This window comes from Convolutriloba macropyga, chromosome 5, assembly GCF_964194025.1.
Source record: "Convolutriloba macropyga chromosome 5, txConMacr16.3, whole genome shotgun sequence".
Classification (NCBI taxonomy): Eukaryota; Metazoa; Xenacoelomorpha; order Acoela; family Convolutidae; genus Convolutriloba; species Convolutriloba macropyga.
Genome location: NC_134472.1, coordinates 27,346,481 through 27,371,474, shown reverse-complemented (window position 1 = coordinate 27,371,474; position 24,994 = coordinate 27,346,481). Strand labels below are relative to the sequence as shown.

General features: G+C 34.3%; 1 protein-coding gene across 1 annotated transcript; it reads right to left on the bottom strand.

The window, feature by feature from the left end:
* Positions 1 to 688: 688 nt before the first annotated feature.
* LOC142340328 (uncharacterized) lies at positions 689 to 21,015 on the bottom strand. Its single transcript, XM_075390903.1, has 5 exons — positions 20,890 to 21,015; positions 15,526 to 15,646; positions 5,902 to 6,077; positions 2,608 to 2,732; positions 689 to 934 (listed from the first exon to the last, which is right to left on the bottom strand). Exons 1-5 carry the CDS (start codon positions 20,951 to 20,953, stop codon positions 689 to 691), a joined length of 732 nt encoding a protein of 243 aa, XP_075247018.1. The 5' UTR covers positions 20,954 to 21,015.
* Between the last annotated feature and the right edge of the window lie 3,979 nt (positions 21,016 to 24,994).

Genomic DNA, 24,994 nt, shown 5'->3' with positions numbered 1-24,994 from the left:
TTTTTATCGAGCAAGAGCAAAAATTCGGTCTTAAAATCTTCCTACCGCGGTCTTGAAATCTCTTATTTTTGGCAGTGGGAAGAGTGAGAACTGACTGAAATATTTACCTACCAACACCTGCTTTTCCGGATAGACATCCCAATTGGATTCCTGATGAGATTTTTTCTGACTAGCAAATTGCAAAATAATAATTTGGCAAGAATCTCAGGAATCGTTGCACTGGGTATTTAGTATTGTTTCAGCAAATTTTGTTACATATTCTCATTCAAGCAGTGAATAATAATTAAGTTGAATGGCAAATTGACAGATCTCACTCGGTAAAAAAAACAGGTTAACTAGAGAGAAGAAAACTTTGTGAAGATTAAAATAGCCAATATAACGCAAAAAAATGAAAAAAAAGTTAGTGTTTTTTGCAAGCGGATTTCGTATATTCGGGGAAACACCATTGGGTACTGTGCATAAAATCTTTTCTCAATTGATCATTTTCGCCATCAATCCTCATTGCTTCTCTATGCACAAGTCATATCGAGATATAGTATTTTTTTAATTCCTGAGTAAACAGCGGGTAGATAATTAATTTGTAACTTCTGCGTACAAAGTGACATATTAAATTATTAAAACAGACCAAAACACTAAAAATATATCAATTTTTTTACGAAAAAGGCACAATGGCACAATTATTAAAATTTTAATTCACACTTAGAGGAAACTGACGACAAATTAATGGTTTTTCCACACAGATGACGTGAGCCTTGAACCAGTCGAAGGTCAAATAGTCAACTAAGTAGTGTGGGTGGAACACGTGCACCATATTGTCTGCTGTTGGAATGGCAAATGGGTGACCTTGACCAGCACTATTTTGCACAACCAAGTTCCCTTTTCCAAAACTGAGCAGTTGTACGAAGTTGAGGCACATCGAGGGGATATAAAACCCCTAAAATGGTTAACAAAATTTGGATCTTTTCCGTTTGTGCCCCCCCCCCCAAGCTTAGTGGGCGCATATTATTTGCACCCCCAGACACACGTGCCATATTTTTACATGATGATTTAATGGCACGTGCTCTGTAACTGGGGGCGCATAACGTACTGGGGGCACAAAAGGAAAAAATCCCAAAAATTTTATGAGCTCTTTCCTTTTCCCTTTGCTAGAATACGATATGAGCATCTTTGATTGACAGCTTTTGTACATATATGATTTAATTTGCAATAGATTCCGATCTTTGTTAGGTTTCAGGACTCAGTATCAGTGCAAAAACATGACGCTTTTATTTCAGGGGGTTAGGCAACTCCTTTGAATACAATGAATGCAGATCTAGTAAGAAGCAATGACGACTTTTTGTGTCGAGCAAAACTCAGTATCAATCGAGTCAAGCGCAAACATTTTCATATAGCCAATTCAATTTCAATAAAAATTTGGATCTATTCTGTTCCCCCCCCCTCTTATATGTTGTTATATTTATATAGCACGTTACTATGTAAGAAAATAGGGGTCTTTACCATTATAGCCCCCCCATTAAATTATAGCCCCCCCCCCATTATGGTATAATTACCATGATGGGGGGGGGGGCTATAGGTTATCTGACCACTAAGCTGGGGGGGGGGGGCTATAATGGGAAAGACCCGAAAATAGCACATGCGCCTGGGGGTCATAAAAGATTTATGCTCACTAAGCTGGGGGGGGGGGGGGGCACATATTTAATTATTGTAATGTCAAATATTTAATTACTGGAATGCAAATTTCATGGAGGTGATTACAATCTAGATGGCACGTGTCCAATGATTGGTACGTGTCCACTCTCTTTTGTTATTTTGCTCTCTGCGCATAAACCTCATTGGAGTCAGTAATCAGTTCGTCATATTTCAGCTGATTTGATCAAAAATTGTAAAATCTCTGCAAACCAACTGTACTCTTTTTTCTCTATCTTTATATATATTTTGTGGACAACATCGACATTACGTCTTTCAATTATTCATTTTTAGTGCTCCGTCAGGTGAAAAAACTAGACGTTAAACGTGGGGCGCCCATGTTGGAACAATTTATTTTGACAATCATTTTGACAGAGAATTCCACAATAAAGGTATTTAATATGCAAAATGGTTACAAATTCCTAAATTAGCTGAAAACTTTATTCGTTGGTTCCTGTGGTTATTAGAGCTTATATATTTCAGAGACTTAATTTTTTAAGTCACGTCTTGGTATCTAAAAATGAGCAAATTTCAAATTGGCTTTTTTAAATCCGCATTTAATATTGGTTGCGACTTTTAAACAATTAATCATCAATAAAGATTTTTTAATTTCTGTTTTATTGTGACTTTATTAAACAATTTTGGAAATGGAGAACTTTAACCGTGGACAGGGTCTAAATTATGGACAACAGTGACTGTTCGCAGGGATACAAAGTGATAAAATGTTGCCAGTAATCTTCACGCTTGTCCAAAATGGGTCTCTGGGACGATTGCGTCACATTTGGACTTTTTTCTATTGTCACTGTTGCCCACACTTGCTGAGAAATTGATTTTTATGGGTGCCGAAAAAGCGTCCAATTCTTTACTATAAACACTTGACAAAAGTGTACAATTTTCACAATTAAGAATTTGAAAAGTTACCTGAAGGAATATAATTTGCTTTCCTTGACTGGAGAAATCTGTGATTCGACTGAAGTATTGAGAAGGAGTCAACCCAAATGCGTGTCCGAAGATTTTGTATGTTTCATAATGATACGTACAGCAACCTGAAAATTAACTACGCCTCTATTATGAGCTAATGATGTTTCAATTTTGCTTTTATGAACAGATTAACTATAGGCAAAAGTGCCGAGTTCCAAAACATTATTAACATTATAAACACCAAAAATGTACAATATTTTTTTCTGGGAACCCATCTTGGAGACCCAAGATAATTGTACTGTGATACAATTAGATGTAAACCTTTTCATTTATGTTTTAAATTGATGTACGCATGAAATTTGAAGTTATCATTAACCTATACATATTCAAGGTTCCTTTGAGAAGTCACAAACTCCTCAAGAGAGTCCACTCTACCCTTTTACAAATGAACTTTTATTGCACCTAACTTCTGAACTCATTGTATTTCCCTTCTTCATAAGAAACATAAATTTTGGTTTTAGCAATCATCGTTAATCATAGAAAATTCCAGCTCAAATCGTATCTTTTCGCATCAGGCTACTATTCGCATCAATACTAGACTAGAAATGTCAATGAGCACACTGCATTTACTTCTTTGGTCCTCACAATCGGGTCTTAATCAATTTCATTTCAACCATCTCGAACATCATAAAGCGATATTGAATTTTTTTTGTGGCGTGACTATACCGCTCACTGGGCGATGATGTTTTGAAATTATTCCTCTCAGTGACTAACTTGTTGGTAAAATACAGTTTTTGAGTGAATAGTTACACATGATTTGCTAATTATGCAAAGCAGTACAATATTGAGACAAGTGTGAATTTGACAACTAATTATAACTAATTACAAGAATTATTTTTGAAATAGAAATGAACAAAATAAACTGGATATATAGGATTTATAATTCAAAATTTTGTGTTCGTCTCCCTAGCTGAGAAATCTTAGGTTTTTAAACCTAAGAAATTGTCGGTATCGTTGTCTTATTATAGCCAAAAATGATGAAAACCTTCATGATTTTTACGTCGGTATCGTCGTTTTCGTTCGGTATTTAACATAGGAGAGATTTGGTTTTGTCGTGTTTCAACCTTAAGAGAGATTTGATGTTGCCGTCTTTTAAATCTAAGGGAAATTCGGCATCATTGAAGAAATACCAGGAAATTTTATGTTCTGGGGTTCAAAATCATTAGTTCAGTAGACCGGACAAAATTCAGCCGACATGTTCGGTTTCAAACGTAGCGAACCGTCAGAAACTTTGCTTGCAATCTGCAAAAAAGTATAGCAAAGCTCACTGAATGTGAATTTTTGACAGAAACATCATCAATGATCAACTACGGTGTTTAAGATGGAATTCAAAAGTAACCAAGAAATTTATTTTTGCTAAATTAGGTTTGTGAACAAGCTAAAGAAGAAACTTCAATAATTTTCACATTTTTTCACAACTTTTCTCTAAAAATTATGTTTCAATCTCCTTCAAAACGATCGCTGTCATATACTTTGACTACATTATAACATAAAATCAACTTTTCCTATGGAAAAAAAACAAACAATTTCCTGCGCTTCAATACCGAAGATAACGAATCACTCTTGCCTCGAAAAAAGACAATATCGAAACTTTATTGCGTTCAAAACTGACAATACGGGAAAAACCGAACGCACAGAAGCTCTCTTACGACTGAAATCGAACATACCGAAGACGTGTTACAATTTTTTTTGTCGTTTGTGTTTGTTCTTCTCATTTAGGGCTATGACAACGCAGATTTCTTCTATCTGTAATCTAGGGAATCAGATAGCAAAGAGAAATTTACACTCCTAGACGTCTATTTGTGGAATACAGCTTTGATAAATTTTCAAGCATATGTTTGATTTAATTGTAAGAAGTGAATTATCAAGGCGATTTTTACAATTTTTTTTTAAAAAAGGTTGGTTTTGCTGTTAGCTGAAGAAGCACTTGAGCAAAACGGGGCTATCATAGATAATCGTATTTTTAATTCAAGAGAACTAAAATTGCTTGCATCCAGCTTCAGCTTTTCAGAAGAAGTTATCATGGCAATTGCCATTGGAGACCAATAAATGGAGACTCTTTTGAATACATTTCTGCCCACTCTCACCACTAAAGTAATTCTTTGATATGGAAGTCATCAGCCATTACCCAAATTTCAGTTTGTTTGGTCTCTCCAATACCCGCATTTTCTTCTGGCTAATTGGTTGGCTAATGGTCTGGCGTTAGGTTAATTGGTCTCAACAGGAATTTTTCAATGTAGCCAATGATGACCAAAATCTGTTTGGTCTGGCCGAGGGTGGCCAAATTCTGATGGTTCTGGTCAAATCGTAATTTTGCGTATGATTTGCCCTGAACCCCTGTCCACGACCCAAATTGGTCTAGCCAATGCCTGTTTTGGGTCGTGGACCACATTTTGGGAAGATGTTTACACTTCGTGACTTTAAATTTTTATCGTCCCGCCAACTACCTGGATATTATTTTGATTACCTTTTGAGAGGTTTCTGCACTCTCTCACCTTTCAGATATCTTTTTTGATTAGGAAGTCATCTGCCAATAACCCAAATTTTGGTTTGTTTGGTCTGAACAATGCATCACAGTTTTGTATAAATTGTTTCGCCAGTACCAACATTTAGGTCTGATTGTTCGGGCCAATACCCACATTTTGGTCAGTTTGTTCCGGTCAATACCCTCATTTTGGTCTGTTCAATCTGGCCAAAACCACATTTTGCTCTGTTTCTTATTGCCAATACTCACATTTTGATTTCTTTGGGCTGGCCAGTACACAAATTTCGGTCTGTTTGGTCTGTCCAATACCCAAACTTTGATTTGTTCGATCTGGCCATTAGGCACACTTTGGTCTGGCCAATTGTTTGACCAACGGCCTGGTCTTAGGTCTGTTTGGTCTGAACAAGTTTTTGTTCAGTCTGGCCAATGTTGACCAAAGTCTGTTTGGTCTAGCCGAGGGTGGTCAAAGTCAGTTCGTTCTGGCCGATACTTAATTTTGGGTTTGGTTTGTCTGTAACCCCCCTGTCCGTGAACCAATTTGGTCTGGCCAATACTTGTCTTGGGTCACGGAATACAACCTGGGAAGGAAATTATACTTCATGATTTTAATATTGTAGCGTCTCAAAAACTCTAATGCTTATAAAATTTCTGAAATTTCTATAATAAGTCAACGTTGGTATAATTTTATTAGAGCAGAAAAATTTAATTCAATTAAATAAGGCGAAATTGTGATCTTGATTACTCCTTACCTCCTGAGAACCGATCAACAGCGTAATGTGAGAATATATTGAAGGCTGTGAAAACTCTGCGTATCATATTAAAGTAAACGCGCCTCTCCAATGCAGTTGGTCTTGTGTCACCAGCAGTACCTCTTAATCTATAATGTCTGGGCCCAATGTAGTATCTTCTCAAGCAGAAATAACTACTGAAGCAAAAACAACAAATGGTTGCATCTACTAGAAGGTTATACTTTGGCATCCCTAACAGAAATTATCGATTTTAATCGCAACTCATGACGTAGGAAGTCGCCGGTATGCTCGGTTCCAGAACACGAATAATCGTTCTCCGAAAAAAGTCTTTGTACATGGTTTATTTTCTGCCAGTTAATATTTTGGAATAGGTGGATGGATTGTCAATAAAAATTCTCAGAAAAAACGTTGCTAGAGAGAATATTGAGAAAATCACAAGTATTTGGATAATAAATAGTAAGTGATGACATAATAATAATAATAAATTGTTTCCATCAGTCAATAAGTAGCTTTTCAGAATTACCTGTACAAATACAATCACATATTTGACTGTGGGAGAGCACTATTGGGCCGATGACCCGTTCTCAAGTGTCTCGTTCAGTTTATCTGGATGAAAGTGATTCAAAATGAAGAAAGACAAAAAAGAGGAAGCACTATTTTTCAAGGTACCATTAAACCTAGTGAAAAACATTATTCTGGTTATGGACCGCCTTTGAGTTGTGATATTAAAACTCGTACAACAGTCTGACTATGTCCTCATTACCCAAAATATAATTATCTAGAAATTGATGACAGAAATTTTTTGTTTCGGCAGTAGACATGCTTTCAATCTTTTCTATTATTTCATCATCGTAACCTAGAAGCATTTTTAAGACCCGCCTTATCCTAACTATTATTGAAAAACTGTGAAATAGAATTTAACCTTGAGTAATTTTGTTTTTAATCAACCGCTTGCTTTTTTTAAGGCAATTTTGCATTGAGAAACTCTTTGAAATTGGCGAAATATTACATTGTCCCCTTTTGTTTTTTAGTGTTTGCTTAAGTACCTTAGAGGCATGTAACTCTGAGGCTAAATAGATCCTATGTTTTACTCTTTCTTCGTAAGTGCTTTCAAATTTTTTTCGATGAAAAATTAGCCGCACGATACGTTTGACAACTTTGTCTATTTCCCTAATAGTTGTGATTGTTGTTGACCCGTTTATCAGAACTCCGTATTGTACTATTGGCTGTATGTATGCTCTAAACGCTTTTATCATCTGTGATTCTCTCAAAACTTTTCTTAGTTTATAAAAGTTAGAACAATTCGACAAATGTTTTGTGACCACATGCTTTGAGTGCTTTGAGAAACGTAGATCATTATCTATCGTGATGCCAAGGTATTTGAAATTTTGTTTTTCTTCAATTTTAGTGTTTCTTATGAAAGTTTTTGACACAACATTTTTTTGATTTTTCTTTGCAAAAAGCATGCTTTTTGTTTTTTCCTTGTTCAGTGTTAGTTTATTTTTTATGAGCCAATCATTGACCTTATCTAGTGCTCTGTCGTGATCATCGTCAATTTTCGATGCAGAACTTCTGCTCTTCACAACAGTGTCATCGGCGTATAAAATAACATTTTATTTTTTCTGGGACAAACTTAAGTCTTTCATGTAGATAATAAACAAAAGAGGGCCAAGAGTTGATCCTTGTGGCACGCCTAGTTCTATAAGATTCAGTTTGGATTTTTATCTCCAATTAAAGTATATTGCATTCGTTTGGATAAATATGATTTTAAAATGTTGTATAATGGACCACGCAGACTATATCTATAACACTTTTGCAGCACAATGTTGTGATCGACAGTATCGAAAGCTTTCATTAAGTCTAGAAAGGTGCATTTGGTTTTTTCACTGTTGTTGTGGAGATTTGATCTTATTTCCACTATTAAGGTTGCAATGGCATCAACTGTGCTCTTCCCGTGCTTGAAGCCAAATTGTGAATCTGAGCGAATTTCCAAAACGCTTAGGTAGTTTTGAATTCGATCAAATATAATCCGCTCAAAGACTTTCCCTATAATTGGTAGCAACGAGATGGGCCTGAAATTTGATGGGTCATCTTTATTTCCAATTTTGAAGAACGGTATAACTTTTGCTATTTTCAAACTCTCTGGGTATTGTCCAGGTTCTATGCATCTGTTAAACAAGAGTTGTAGAAGAGCTGCTAAACAGTCAGAAATTTTTTTAATAAAAAAAAGTTCAAGTTATAGCAATCAAGCCAAAATTTGTTTTTACAGTTGTTGATAGCGTACATTACGTCATTTTCAGATATCGATATTAGAAATATACTTTGACTCTAGTTTTCTATCGTAACAGCACTTCTTGTTAAAAATTCTGCATTCAATTTTTTCCCAATGTTTGAGAAGAACTCGATAAACTCTTCTACTTTATTTTGCGAGCAGAAAACTTTAGAGGACTCTCAATTGCCGGCTAAAGATCTGTAAAGCTCAAAAAAAGATTTTTTGTTTTTTACCGAATCAGTTTTAAGTAGATTTTGATAAAAAGTTTGTTTTTTAGATCTGATGAGAGATTTAAGGTTTTTACAGGTTTTTTGAAAATTTTCGCGAATTTGTGGACTTCCAGTTGTATCTGCCGGTTTCTTAAGATTACGTTTTTTCGTCGCTAAGTTTTTAACCTCATTATCAATTCAATTTTTGTTCTTTTTGTGTGTACGATATTTTTTTAGGAAGGTGACTGTTTAATGCTTCAGTGAGCAATTCGTGAAATTTTTTGAAGGCTTTGTCAATTGGTAAGAGTTCTAAACTACTTCTGTGGACCTCAAATTGATACCTGAGATCCTTTTCGAGTCTTTCTCTTCTAATTGGATTATCTAGGTTATGCCAATTGCGGATTTTTAGAGCTTTAAAATGCTTTTCTGGACTGCCGTCGAGGTCAAAGGACCCTTCTACCGTGTGATGATCTGTTATACTCGTTGATTTAAATTTGGTTTCTACAAAAAAGTTAGAAAATATTGCGTCAATGAGCGTACTTCTGCCATTTGATACCCTCGGTGGGTCGTTAATGCTTGATATACTGAGACCGTTTCCGGCTAAAAGGCTTTTTAAGCTTTCGGCTTTTTTGCTGTTTATTAAAAAATTAACATTAAAATCCCCATAAAGTACGTGTTTTGTTTCTGGGTCAACCATCAGGCTGTCGAGATATCTTTCAACCGTCAAGAAATTGGATTCAGTAGTGCAATTTGGTGGCATGTAAATACATGAGAACCAGATTTCTTCTTTTATGGTTTTGATGGCGACTGTTAATAGTTGAACGGAATTCGTTTCTAATTTTTCAACTATCTGACAATTTATGTTATTTTTCAAGAAGAATGCAACACCTCCACCTCTTTTTTTACGATTGCTGGCTATAATTGTTTGATAACCATTCAAAAAACCAGTTATTGTTGTAGCTAGGATTTAACCAGGTCTCAGTAAGGCAAACTACTTCAGGTTTCTGAGACATGCTATTAATGTAAACTTCAAACTCGTCTAGGTTCTTAGACACGGATCGAATGTTTTGAAGAACAAATTGGAACTGTACAGGATTACAGGTTCTTTTAATTGTCATTGTTGACGTTGAGACACTATTCGTTATCAATTCCCTGCCAATGCAGTCGGGTTTTTTTTCTTGTATAAAACTACCAACTATTTTGATATAACAGTGCTTAATTGTTTTTTTTATTTTTGATTTGTTGCTTGCGGAAATCACCAGCAACAAATCAAAACATTCTGTTTCATTGCTCTTCTGCGCTCTGTCTGCATGGTTGCGTAAATCACAACCGACAGGCCGCCGCCTACGGAAATCACAGGCAGAGGGCTGAAACAATTTTTAAAGATTTTTAGTTGAATTTGAGGTTATCTTATACATATATAAGCTGACTTTATGAAATTTAAAAAAAACTTAAGAAATGAGCAATAAAGTTTAAAAAACATGATCAAAACGTTACGCACCTAAAGCTGGCGATAAGTTTCTACCCTAAATTTTGAGTTGTGCTCATATTATACACATTAAAGAAACCAAACAAAAATAATTGAGTTACGTTTTAAGTTTTTTTTACAGTTACTGAGTTTGTGAGATGTCGTTTGTTCTTTTCTTTTTGAATATTAAGTCGTTTGTATGCAGGTGAGTTGATAAAGTTGTCAGTAGAAGATATTTCGAAATGTTTTTTTCGTTTTATAGCATTGATTGAGTTCAAATCTTCTGTCTCGTTAATTTTAACGAATTTTGCCTTTTTTCTACCATTTTCAACTAAAACAGAAACTGCACAATTGTGTGTTGCAGTAATCATGTTTCGTTTGTTTGCTTCGTTTTTGATCTGAGCTTCATATTCTGGTAGGGGCTGGTTTAGATAGATGAATTTGTTGTTTATACTGTTTTTTGTTTTTCTGAGTCGTTTTCTTTTTTCATAGACACTTTGTTTGTGAGCTAAATAAATATATTTGCAAATTACTGTTGGCAGTTGGAACTCGTTTCCGGAATTTGGAATAATGTGACACGCTTTGATACTGTCCTCAGTAATTTCGACCCCCAAGAATTTCTCAAAAAATTTTAAAGTTTCGTGCGTTACATTACAAACTTGTCGAGCATCGAAGGGCGGATTAACGATTAGTAACGACAACCTCTGAAGCTATGGGTTTGGACGTTGATGATGATGTGGCCTCCATTGCCGAGTGATAACAATAGAAGAAAAATTAATGAAGTAAAAAGTAAATTAAATCAAAGATAACACTCATATTGGAATCTTGTGCGATAAGACTGCAACAGCAAAGAAAGATTGTACTTTTCAAGCTTACATTTAGAGTTTTAAAGTTTCACTCACAACGCTTCACTCAAGGTCAACCGACTGCTCTTCGTGAAAATAGTTCGTGTTTTTTTTTTTGACGTAAATATTCATTTAGCTACAAGTATCGCTGTCTGGTGATCATTTTATTCCTCAAACAGTTTACTCAACGAAGAAGCTTTGCAATCTCGAAATTAATGTTTTTATGTTCAAATCTAAGATAGTGATGAGGCATGGCGCTACTCTCGTAACTCTAGTTTTCAATCATAATTATCTATTCTTCGTTATTAGAAAAAAATACAGTTACTGTATTTTTTCTAATAACGAAGAATAGATAATTATGATTAAAAACTAGAGTTACGAGAGTAGCGCCATGCGCCATACGCTTTTTTTTCATCTTTTTGACAATTGTTATAACAATTGTCAAAAAGATGAGAAAAAAAAGCGTATGTATGCGTGCAAACTACAAAAAGAACCACAGTATGACTCTCAGTCCCAAATAACAAGTATGGGCCAGACCAAACAGTCTAAACACAGTTATGGCCATGAGGAAGGTGAGACCACAATTTTGTCCAGTTTATTGGGTTCACTCCCTCTGTTCGCGACTAAAGTCCGTTCGGCCCCTATACCTGGCTTGGTGCGGGGACTTCATTCTGGGTGTCAAAAACCTTTTCCTATTTTAGTTTTATGCATTTAGAAATATTAAATCCAATTTTCAATGTCATTTATAAACATCTGTGACTTATCAATTCAATTATCCAATTGACATTTTCTTTAAACTATATTTGAGTACTGCTTCGGCAAACTTGTTAGGCGTTTCTAAAAAAGGACTATGACACCGATTAACCAGACTATGCTTCGCGATGTTGCGAACTTTAAAGCCCGTTTTTTTGAAATTTTGTGACTACGAGAGGGAATTAATCATACTATGATTCGATTTTTCTCGATTTCATGAACCGAATAGGGCGATTTAGGAAGATTTTGTGGGACTATGATTCGGTTGAGTCCGATTATGATTCGAATTAGGGCGTGCACATCAGGCTTTTTGCGACTATGGTTCTTTGATGCCAGACCATGAGTTGAAATAGTGCGACCAAAAAGTTTGGTCCAGACTGTGTATTTATCCTCTGGGAGGGGGTACCCCCCAGACAAAAAATTGTCGAATCATATTTCGACCACCTCAACTCGGGTACAATTTGAGCATTAAAAAGTTCATCATATTAGTTTCTTGTGATGATGAAATCTTACTGCCGAAAATTTTAACGACAAAACGCTTTATATGGCGTCTAAGCAAGCATTCTATCAAAAGAATCATTATTAAAGAATATTTATTCTTTGTTCCAAAGGCTATTCCATTTTCTATTTTCAGGTAGTGCTATGAGCAAGCAGAGCAAATGGACTCACTCCCAACAACGAGAGCAAGCCCGTTTTCCTCAGTTTTTATTAGCAAATCGACTCAGCTTTTGTTTTCAAAAAATTTCTGGTAACCTTGAAAATTGACCAAATGATAGTCAAGTAGTATTAGGGGTGAAAATTACCAAGTAATCATTTTCAAGTTTACGTGTTTATAAAGGTGGTCAACTTAAAAAAGCACTTTACGAATGACTTATTATTATTACTTATTATTATTATTATTATTTGTAACTATTTGGGACATAAAATAAAACAAGGATGCCCGTTAATGTGCGTTCGCACATGATATTCCGAACCGAGCTCATCTACAATTTTGACTTAATTGCTAACCCAATGATGAGATAATTAAAAACAGATGTTTGAGTTTTAAAAAAATTTTACAGAACCGAGATACTAATTGAATTGCATAATACCATGCCTCATTACAGCGCTCACAAAATCTGCCAAAAAAAGACTACGAGAAAAAAAAACGAACGCCAAAATAAGCAAAAACAAAAATTTTTCAGCGAATGTGCTAAAAGAAGAGAAAAAAACACAAATATATACCAATCAAAAAATTTTATGAAAATGGATAATGCTCAACAAACAAAACATGAGTTACCACATGACAACAAGGAAAAAATAATTTTTGAATTACAGGAAATTGGATGGAACCTCTCAATGATGTGAATAAATTACAAGCTGACGAACAGAACAAAAACTGAAATGAATAAAACAAGTTTGAGAACGAACAATATCGTGAAGCTTAATATTAATATCATTTATTCAATCCTCAATTAGAAGCCTATGGACCAGTCAGCATCTTACTACTACATGAAGAAATAAAAAAGGCAAAAATAGCAAATTAAAAAATATTGAGCGAGAAAGGTGTCAAAGACAAAAAAAACTTTTGGCAAAAATTTTCTAATCTTATCTTAATGTTTAGCAGCAAGGATTTTCTTCTTTTTCAAACAATATGACTTCAAAAAATCAACAAGTATGAACAAATATAATCAAACCACGAAATTTTTGAGAAAACGAGTTATATCAGCAACTCATTAGCTTTCAACGGAAGACAAAGAATAAGCTAAGTTATGCCTCAATGAGAATGCACAGATATTTGTCAAGCAAAAGTCATAAAAAACATCACAATGAGTCTTATGATTACGATAACAACAACAAATACATGCCGAAACAAAAAATTCAGAAGAAAAGTGTGAGAAAAAAAGTGTCGAAGCCATTCAACCCATGAGCGTTTTTCTGAAGACTTTATCTATGATTCATTGGACGTCTTCTACAAGCCAATGGAAACTATCATATCAATATTAAGGCAATGAGATAAGATTTCAAAAGGAAAAACAAAGAAAATTACAAAAAAAAAATCCGAAAATTTTATTGAAATTATGAAAACCCGTAGCATTGAAGTCATGAAACCATTAGTTAGCAGATAAAACAAATTACCAGATTATATTATTTATATTAAATGCAGATAAAGGGAAGGGGGTCCGGTCATTACTGAGACTGACTTAACATAGGTTTGATAATTGTTAGTGTCCAAAAAAGATTTTTTTCAATGCCTTAACAGCCATTAAATTCAATACCTCTCACCGGAAATCAATAGAGACGCAAAGTTATGCCGCAATAAGGAGATAAAGATGTTTGCCATTTTTATATCATCAATAGGACATCACAATAGGTCTTATGATTATGAAAAGAACAAAAAATCAGGCAAAAACCAAAAATTCTGTAGAAAAGTGCAAGAAACTAAAGAAGAAATTTAGACCTTAAACTTTTCTCTAAAACTTTTATCACTTTTATGACCGATAAAACGCATTCGCTAAGCGATTGAGAACTCTCAATAATAGGATCAAGTGATAAAATTTCAAAGTGAACGAAAATTACAAAAAATATCAAAAAAATTTTAAAAAAATTAGAAAAACTCGTGGCATCGAAGTCGCAGCATCAATAGATAGAAGATAAAACCACTAGCCAGATTAATTTTGGTTGCAGTAGAAAAATTAGAGGTCTTGTCATTACTGAAACTGTTTTACAGTTCAAGAAAATAGTTTTAGGATTGGTTCATATCCGAAAATTTATTTTCAAAATCTTAACAGCCATCAAAATCAAGAGCTTTCAACGGAGATAAAAAAATACACAACCATATGCCTGGATGGGAAGACTTGGATGTTTGTGATCAATATGTAATCAATAGGACATCACAATAAGTCCTAAGATTATGAAAACAACGACAAACAAAAGCAAAAATCAAAATAATGCAGCAGAAATTTTAGAAGAAAGTGTCGAAGCCATTTAAACGATAACCTTTTCTCTGAAAATTTTATCTATGGTCCTTGAGACATCTTGTTTAAGCCAATGGTAGCTGCCAAAACGAAGAAAATGAGATAAGATTTCATAAGGAAACAAAATTACAAAACAAAAACAATTTTTTTTTAAGTTACGAAGACCCTTGTTAACGAAGTCATAAAACCAATTGTCAGCAGACAAAACCGCTTACGAGATTAATTTTTGTTGCAGTAAAAAGGAATGGGGTCCGGTCACCACTGAGATAGACTGACTTACTGTTCATGAAAATTAGTTTAATATGGGTTAATCGAAAAATTTTTTTGAAAAATTATTTTTTAAAGTCTTGACAGCCCATAGCTGTCTACTCAAAGCGCTATATAGGTTTACCTAAAGCACTGAAAAAAGCCGATGGAACTTTTAGTTGGGAACTCTATGCAATAGGACTCCCAAAATTCAGTAAAATCTCAAAAAGAATATCAAAATTTCATTAAAAATTCGAAGAGTCGACAACAAAAAAATCATGAGTGATGCCTTGAAAACGATTTTTTTATTCATTGGGTATCACTTGACTGTAAATGAGATTTGTCATTAATGGAACCTCAGTATGAAAATGACAAGTCTCTGAGTAACTAAAAAACAAAAATAAATAGGAAAAGTTTTCTAAAAAAACAGCTCTCAAATTGAATTCGAGTTTTTTTTTATAGTAAACTTTCTCACGAAACCAGAACTAGCCTTTTTATCGGTCTACTGGTAACACAAAATTGTTTCCTTTTGTAGCATGAAATGTTATTTTGAAATAATGTTTTTATAGAAAAGCCTTAATTTGAACAAAAATTACGCTAAATTGAACAAAATCATGCTAAAAGTGAACAAAATACCACATGTTCACACAAAATTTTAAACCTCGATAACTCCTCGAAAAATACGAAATTCAAAAAAATCTTTTTAATTTCGAATTCTACGTTGGACGAGCTTTTTAATGATACCACTCAACTTTCTCTACGATGAATATATCGATCGGCCAAAATTGACTGAACAAAAAAAACCCAGTTGATTAGTATATAGTTCCTCCCCCCACAAGTGGGTCGGAACAATTATAGGTAGACACTTACCAACCTTTTCTGTAAGCATGATCTGGCCAGTCTAGACATATTGCCAGGAATGACAAAGTCCAGTCCTTCTCTGTTCAAATCAACAAATGATCCCAATTGGTTTGAAGATCCCCCGACATGATCAACTAAAAATATAGTATATCACATTTCAGGATGTATGAGAGAAGAGATAAAAACCTTCGATTACTCATTTCACCTTAACCCTCATGCATGCTTTGTGTTCAGCGTCCTTGCATTGCGAAGGTACACTAGACTAACAATACGATAAAAAAATGCCTAAGAATTCCTCTGGATCTATTATTGCCCCCCCCAGAAAAACAAGAAGGCTGCCATGATTCTGTGCGCGGCAGAAAATGTTCCCACTTTCCTATTTGAAAAGTATAGAATGCATCATATCACCAGATCTAATTGATATTTCAGAAACATTTCGTTTAGCAATAAAATTTTGTGTTTTAGCGAGCTTTTTCGAAAATGCAACTGCTTTGCAACTCTGTTAACAAAAGGAGGGGTAGAAGAAAACATTCGATTTCCCAGAGCAACAGAAAATGCCTGAGCAACCTTGCATTTTTCCTTTATTTGCGATTTTTTTAAAGAAAAGAATAGTAGAAAAAAAGTTACTGATACAAAAAAACACAATATTATCTAAGTTTCTTAGATCGTTGACTGTTTTGATTTTGTTCCATCATTTCATGCGGTTTTGTATAAATTGTTTAACTGCTGGCAATTTACTTGTTCCATCAGTTCAACCCCTAGTTGAGAAGACCGAACAAAAACGACAAAAAATTTGTCAGAAATCTTCGATATCTTCGGTTTCAAACGTAAGAAAGCTTCGGTATGTTCGTTCTGTTCAGTATTGTTGGCTTCGAACGTAAGAATTCAGTATGGTCGTTTTTGAACGCAAGAATGATTCGTCGGTATGTTTGGTTTTAGAAAATTGCCTTTTTTCCATTGAAAATTTGATTTTTATGTGTATAGTGTAGTCGAACGCTATGATACGGTTTTTGCAGGAATTTCAAACGTTCTTCTTGGAAAAAAAATGTGAATTTTCAATGGAGCTTCTTTTAGCTTCTTCACCAAAATAAATGAACGATTGTAGTTTTTTTGATTAATTTTGCATTCAAAATTGTCACATACTTGTTGAACATTGATGAGAATTCTGTTGATTAATTCGGATTCTCTGGGTTTAAACATTTCAGCTGAACACTGTATCAAAATTGGCTGATGAAGCTTTTTGATTTCAAATAAAAAAGTGAGTGTAATTTCTAATTCTCCTTGGTTTTCAGTGAAGAGTTTTCACTACAGTTTTTCTGAAATCCTGAGATTTTGATTCGAACTGTACTGCCAAATTAAGCTTATGCTTTTGTTTTATTTGCTTTATAGTTCACTTGCCGCCAAAATTATAGGCCCTAAGATAAATTGTCGTTTTGCCTTCCAAATGTTTTCTGAGCAACAACCTAAACAAAGCATGTTAGTGAAATTGAAACAGTGAAATTACATTAGAGAACAAAACATCAACCAACTTTTTGAAAACGCGGAAAAATAAAGGTAAACGAGACAAAAATCATCTTGACAATATGAGAAACAAGATAATAATGGCAAAGCTCTGATTGACATTTACGCAAAATTAACTAGCAGAACTGTTTTTCAAATTGATTAGGATGAGGAGGAATTTTTGAGATATTTAGAAAACCATTTGAATTTTAAAAATGTAGAAAGAGACAAAAAAGTATAGAAAAGTTCCTATCCTTTGTCAAATTCATTGGACTGATACATTTTGGCGAAGTGATCACACTAAAAGGGAATTTAAACCATACCTCAAACCATATTTACTTAAGACAATTTAACTATTAGGAGCTAAAACGAGTAAAAAAGAAGAACACATTCCTAGAGGTTATCTAAAATCATTTTTTTAAAGAATTGTAAAAGAGACACACATTTTTAATTCGTTAAACAAAACCGATTATCTTCAAAAAGAAAGCGTGTAATTTCATTAATAGCAATAGTTTTAGACAAGCAAGAATGGAGTTTGGAGTATTGCGTAATTTCGCTAACTCAATAAATACGAACTTGGATTTTAAAAACCGTATACATAATACTGTATACACAAAAGATAAACGGGGAAACCATATAACTTAATAGAAAGCGTATGACGTTTGTCATTTGGCGAGCTATAGGATAAAAAAACGACCGAGAGCTTTAAAAGCTTGGAGTTCTTTGAAAACGTTTGTTCTTTGAAAATGTTTTATTTAACGATGTGGGACAATATGAAAAACCTAAAAATGACAAATTTATTGATTTCCTAACTGTTAAGTTAGGAAAAACAAATGAGCAGTACAATGGAGAACGATGTATTTGGAAAAAATTGATTTACAAATCATTTGAAAGCCTCGACAAGTAATTCAGCCGAAAAACAGATGACTCTTTCTCTCTAGACAACCCAAAAAAACAAAATTTTTTTCTATTCAGACAAAAAACCTACAAATGGGGTGTACATAGCGGCAGAACAAAAAAGATGAAAATTTTTTAAATAGAGACAAATTAAACAAGAACTTATTTATCTTGCCTAATTGATTCCCGCATTAGCAATCACAAACAAATCAATTCAATTGAATCTTTTTCAATAGGAGACGTAAAAACGTCAGATAATGCAAATAGAGGAGCAATTTTTGTCAAAACACAGAACGGACGCCAGAACAATTGCAAAAATGTTTGTTCTCAGTTCCAAAGTAGCCCTTCTATGCAATAAACAAACGCATTTTTCAACCCTGTACCTTTCCCGTGTGAAAACAATAGCATTCAAATTGTGACTTCAAAACAACGTCCAAAAATTTTAAAAATTGAAAGCGGAAAATAAAAAGGAGGGCGGTCGAATGAAGATACTCTACGGATTATAAAGTTAGTAGATTAATATTAGCCGACCGAGTAGATGAGGCTGCTGGCAGCAGCTTGTGCTACTGCTTTTATTCAGCGATTCGGCACAAAAAACTTCGAACAATAACAAACAACAAATTTAAGACAAGACCATCACAATATAATTCCTTTGCCTCATTTTTTTCTTTTTTAGTTTTTGCCATTTTAACTAAATTTAGCGATAACTTGAACAGAATTTAGGCTAGTATAAATTGATATAAAGTACTTCTAAAATATGCAGTTTTTGTTGCCATTTTTTATGTATTTGGTTTCAAAGTCTAGAGACAAACAATTTTAAGAAAGAAAAGCAATAGTAGCTACGCTAACACTCAAAAAGGCGTAATTTGTCTTCAACCATCTTAAAAGGGGGTACTTCTCTCAAAATTGAATAAAATTTCTGCAAATTGACATGTCAAAAATCGTTTCTTACTTTTCAAAAGAACAAAAATAATAATATTTCTCCCTGTATTAAAAAGATAGTCACAGAGAGATTTATTATGCTACTCTGTACGTTACTTTGGCATGCTGTCAAAACTAAAATGTGAAAGAGAATTTTTATTATTTGGTTAATTGGTTAAATTGCAAAAACGATTTGATCGTTTTTTTTTGTTTTTTTTATGAATGACTTTTAAACTTTTATTTCTCAAACTAGAAAAGGGATTTTAAAAATGGACTGAAAACGTCTCTCAATTTTTGTCGGACATAATTGTCGCTCAGAAAAACCCTCGAATAAATCGCCGTTTATTTAACTGATCGAATTTTATCTATCATGGTCTCAAAAAAACTTATTATAATTTAGGATAAATTGACATAAAATGCTGCCAAAATCTGCAGATGTTTTCTGGTTATTTTTGATGTATTTGAATTGTAGAGACAGACAACTGTTCTATCAAGTTCGAAAGGTTTTTAATGCAATCGTGTCTCTCGTCCTTAAAACTTATAAAACAATATTTAGTGTCCGCATAATAAGACTATATGAAGAATCATCCCATACACAGAATCATCAGGCAACCCATATAAATGATCCGCAATGACCGAAAATTTACTTTAAAAATAAATACTATTCATTGAAATTTCACTGGCATACATATATCACAAAGATTAAAATATCGGTGACACAAAATGAATATTATAGTTGCTTCAAAACTCAGGTGCAATTAAGATGATAGAATTAATGCCAGTTTTTATACACAGTGTCGGAATTTAACAATTTGAGGCAATATGTTCGTGCTAAAGGCAAGGCGTATTTCGAAATTCGACGACAGTGCTGTTGGATGGTGATGAGAGGTGTTGCAATCCACTTCAGAGGAGCAGATTCTTTTTGAATCCAGTAGTTAAAGAAGGAAAATAAGTATGGGAAAAAAGTGCACTGAATTACATAAAGTGGCAGCATATCATATCAATAGTCTCGGTGGATATCATTAGAGGAATTTGTGCGGGGGATGTTGTTGGGCGTTTATTAATTTCAAACTAGTACTGCCGTCGTAGCTTGTAAGTGAGATTTTTTTTCGAAATTTTTTTTCTGCGCAATTAGTTTATAGTTGGTACCCTTTGAGGTTGTTTTTGTTTACTTTGGTTATATAGTTCTCCTTTTTCAGATTCACACTGCAAGTTCTCAAAGCCACAGCTCAGTTTTGTATCTATGTCAAACTATAGGTTTATACCAGACTAAAGCATGCATGGTTTTTATTGAGATAACCCGTTCTCGCTATGAACAACTCTCTCCCGTTTCAAATTAAAAGCGTTCCAGATCAATTTGTCCCTGCGCTCATGCCCCTTGTGACCACGCATTCATGCGCTTGTGATCAGACTCCAACAAGAACTCCAGATTTAAATTTTCACCTATGAAAAGACCTTGTTTGGCCAAAAAGTGGTATGAAAAGACCGCGCGACCCAAATAGCCTATGAAATGACTTTAGCTCGACTTTAGCGAGCCTCTGGTTTTTACCTCGACACAAAATCGCAAATCACACCGTACTTTTGCTCGACGCAAATTATCATGCTTGATTTCTGCGGGACTCTAAATTTTCTCGTTGGATTTGAGATCAGCTTTGGACGTGCTTGGGTTAGATACAGTGTGCCCTCAAAAACACGTTTTGCATCTGAAAATGATGGTCGAGGAATAATCGAATGTGCACTTGACGAATATGAGCAAGATTTGATCAGGGATTGTTTCTAAGAAGAGGGCATGAAGGTCATGGGCAGGGGAGGGGTATAAAGAAAAAAAACAAACTTTTTGTTCTTACCTGAAATTATACAGCTATAAAATGTATCAAACCATCGTAAAGCAATGCTGAAATCACTGTTGTCCTAAAAAGTTGGTATGCAGGTCACGAACCTTGATTAATAATTAAATATGATCAAAATATCAAAACTTGATATTAGACATTAAAACAAAAATTTCGCCACAGACATTTAAATTTGACATATATTTGGAGAAAATACCAAACTTACTTACTTGATAAGAATAAAAGTGGCGCCAGAATAGAAAAGTAACAAAAGAAGCCCATTGGGGTACTCATTTTGTGGGACACTGAGAACAATTTAATTAGTGAATGAAGCCCTCATAAGCTTCTGATTTGTTTAATTGTAAACTGTGGAAATAAGATCAACAAATCGATATAGGTTTGAACCAACCAAGGACAAAATTGAAACAATTGTATGAAACAATATATTAATATAAGCCAATGGAGTGCATCAGTTGAAAGCACCTTCGATACAAAATGTGAAAAGTTATTCTATTGGCGTTAACTCAATTCATTGAAAGAAAATTTGTCCTGAAGATATGTACGAAGTGTGCTGAGATATGCACATTCAAAAAATTTCAGCATACTGGAAAAAAAAACGGCCCAGTTGTTGGTTAATAAACTAACGGGAGCAGTATCTTCCAACATTCTTGACAATTCTGGCTAATTTTTGATTGCTTAATCTTAAGATTTCGTGCTATATCTTCTTTTTGGGTGCTATTGAGTTTTTAATACGTGGTACGTCCTGCCATGTCATGGTTAATCTTTCTTGAAAATCTTGCCATGATCTTGTTTCTTGACAGCCATGCAAGATGTTGGCAAGATTTACCATGATTTAGTATGTTTCTTAAAGTTGAATTAAAAGTATTGTCTCAAGAATCTGCAGAAGAGGCTCGACATGTACGAAATGAGCCAAAAACCTCTGAATTTTCAAAAATTTAATGTCATTTGTAATTAGTTTTAATTAGTTTTCTTACAATATAGGCATTTTTTGAAGAAAATGATAGTTGATAGTTTTGGAAGAGAAAACAACAGAATAACGCCACGCTTTCATAATCGCTAGTGAGAAGACAGTCATTACAACTAAACTACCTAGTTTCATTCAAACAAGTAATGTGGCAATATAGTACAGCTGCGATAACTGCTTTGACTTAAAAATTGCAAATTTTGGCAGTTTTGGTAGTTTTCCATTTGTGTTTCGAGTTGAAATCCTGTGGTGCAATGCTGATTAGTTTTGCTCCCTTGCTGCTTCAATATGTGCAGCCGCAAACAAAAAAAAATTTCCAAATTTGCAAAAAAGCACACTTATGAAAAGACGTTTGCTCGACCAATGAAAAAACCACGCTCAAACAAAATGTCTATGACAATACAAAATTTAACGCAAAGGCCCTATGAAAAAGCTACTGCTCGACACTTGAAAAGACCCTGCTTGTCAATAAATTCCCATGAGAAGACTTTTGCTTGACCCATGAAAAGACTTTATCTAAGAACCTCGAAGGTATAATGTTTGGTCAATATTGACCCCATACTGAACTATTTGGGTCTTTTCATAAGTCGAGCTCTGGCCTAGCAATCCGATCTTAAATCCCAATTGACTTCTTTTTATCAACGAAGTTTGTTATCGATGAAGCGCAATAAGGTAAACTTTTAGATCTTGGCTAGTGGTCAATTAGTAGTCCATTACGACCGGCGCTTTCGGGTGCAGTTTTCGTTTAATGATTTAATGCGGAAAGCCCTTAATTTTTGTGAAAGTGGCTTCCACAAAGCAATTAAGAGCCTTAAAATGAAAATTACCTTTAACTGTAAGGGCTTTTAACAAAAATTTAATCCTTTCTACCCTTTTCCAGCTAAATATATTATTTATTGTTTTAATATTTCTAAAATGAGGGATGATACTGCAAATAACCTGCCGCACTATTTTTTGTGGAACTTGCTTTCGTCAAACATTAGTTGCGGTGGAAATCAGGTTTCACTTCAAAACTCCAGTTTACAAATTTAAACACGGACTGCAATATTCATATAGGGCACCGCTTTTTTGTCGGCGAAATTTGAAAGAATGTTTCACACGCACAATGTTATTGCATAGGAAAAGTGAAATCTGGTACTAAAGACGAATAAATTTACCAAAAAGTAGAGCAAGTAAAAATTTAGTGGAAGACAGTAATTTTTTGTTCACGTCTTCAATTTTGAAATCTGTTTAAGTTCGAAGGTCATTGACCTATTAGACTATATTCACACATTTCAATCAATAATCCAACGCTTTTTTAATAAATTTTGCTAATTTCAAGAAGTTACCATATTGTTGTACGCAAATTGGAAATATATGTGGTCGTTTTGCCATTTTAGATAATTTTCATAGTTTTCTCGTTTTTTGTCTGCATTTAAGGGAAAATTTTGAAGCAAACAGGGGGTCCAGAACGACAGGCCAAAAATCAGATATAGGCCAGACCGAGCAGACGTTGCCAACCCTGGACCAGACCCAACTCTAGTCAGATTTTGACAAGCTCGGGTCAGACAGATTGAACCCAAAGCCAGACAGGTGGCAGGCCGAACAGATACAAGGCCAGACTCTGTTGACTCCTGACTGAACAGACTTTGGTTACCCTGAGCTAGACCGACTTAAACATGCAGATTTACACTGAAAGAACTAAACATTATGCGTTTCAATTTTTAGGCCCAAACATCGACTTACAAAAATTTGACTGTTTTTAGAGAAAAATCATCTAATCCAGAACCAGAATATTCAGTAATCAGTATTAAGTTTATCGTTAATTGTTCCTCTTTCTAATGTTAGTCGCTAAAGATCGGCTGCTGCTTACCAAATTGGTCACTTCAGGGCTCAAACATATTTTTCCAGAGGTCTGCCTACAGTATTGAGCAGAACTGTTGGGCTTTGTTTAGTTTAATTAGTTTTTTTGGAGGTAGATTAGAACTAACTTTCCTAATATTACCTCTCCAAAGATATTAACAGTGAAAAATTGTTTTTCGGGTTCACACCGGGTTCATAGTATGTGTGTGTGCCAGACTGATAAGACCGAAAGTTTGGTATGGGCAAGACAGAAATTCTAGTATGGGCCAGACTGAAATAAGGTATTGACAAGACCGAAAATAAGTATGGGCTAGACGGATGGCTAAGCTCAAACTCCGTCCAGACTCTGAGAGAGAAAGAGTTGTACCGAACCCCATGTCTGCGACTCAAGTCTGAGAGATCAGACCAATGTATAATCTGGGTCTTTCGATCATTTTTCATAAAACAATAACTAACCTTCCCAGCAATAAGCTTCTTTATTCCTGCAATTTGTGTGAATGGGTCGTTTTTTTGTTTGTTTTTTCTCAAATAAGAGTCGAAGAATTCCTGGTAGCATTGCTGGGGAAAATCATGATGTTGTTTCCTACCCAACTTGCGGGGGGAGGAACTATATATCTAAATGGTTATTTTTCAGACAATTCTTGGCCGAGCGATATATTCATCGTAGAGAAATGTTAGTGGTAACATTAAAAAGCTCGTCCAACGTAGTGTTCAGAATTATTTTTTTCTTCTTCGTGTTTTTCATGGAATTATCAAGGTTTAAATTTATGCGTCAACACGTGAGGTTTCGCCCGATTTTAATCAATTTTTTGTTCAAATTAAGATCTTCTCTATAAAAATATCAATTCAAATTTACATTTTATGCTAAAATGACAACAATCTTGTATTTCTAATAGAGGAAAGAACATTATAAAGGTAGTTTTCGTCTAATAGGTAAGTTTACTGTCAAAAAAATTCGGTTTCTAGTTGAGAGCTGATATTTTAAAAGTAACTTTTTTTGTGTTTTTTTTTCAAGTCATTTAGTGACTACTCACTTTTCAATTCTAAGTTCTGTTCAAGACAAACCTCTTTTACAGTAAAAAGATGCCCAATGAACAAATATTTCGTTTTTAAGTAATTTTTTTATGGTTCCGACTCTCAGCTTTCGTAATTTTTAATGAAACTCTGATTTTTTTGAGATATAAATAATATTTTGTAGTCCTAGAAGCCAGACTTGTTGACTAAAAGTGCACTAGGCTTCCTAAAAAGCAGTAAGTGAACAAATGTAGAAATTTGAGTTGACTGCTAGTGGCTGTTCTGTTATTCAAAAAAAAAACGAAAATTTTTTTTAGAGCAGTAACCGAATTTAACTTGCTCCTGTGAACTGTAAGTCAGTCTCACTATTGACAGGACCCTTTTTCTTTCTGCTGAAACCAAAATTAATCTGGTTAGCGGTGTTATCTTCTAATTTTTGTCTTTATGACCTGCATGCCACAACCTTTCAAAATTTCTTTTTTCTTTTTTTTATT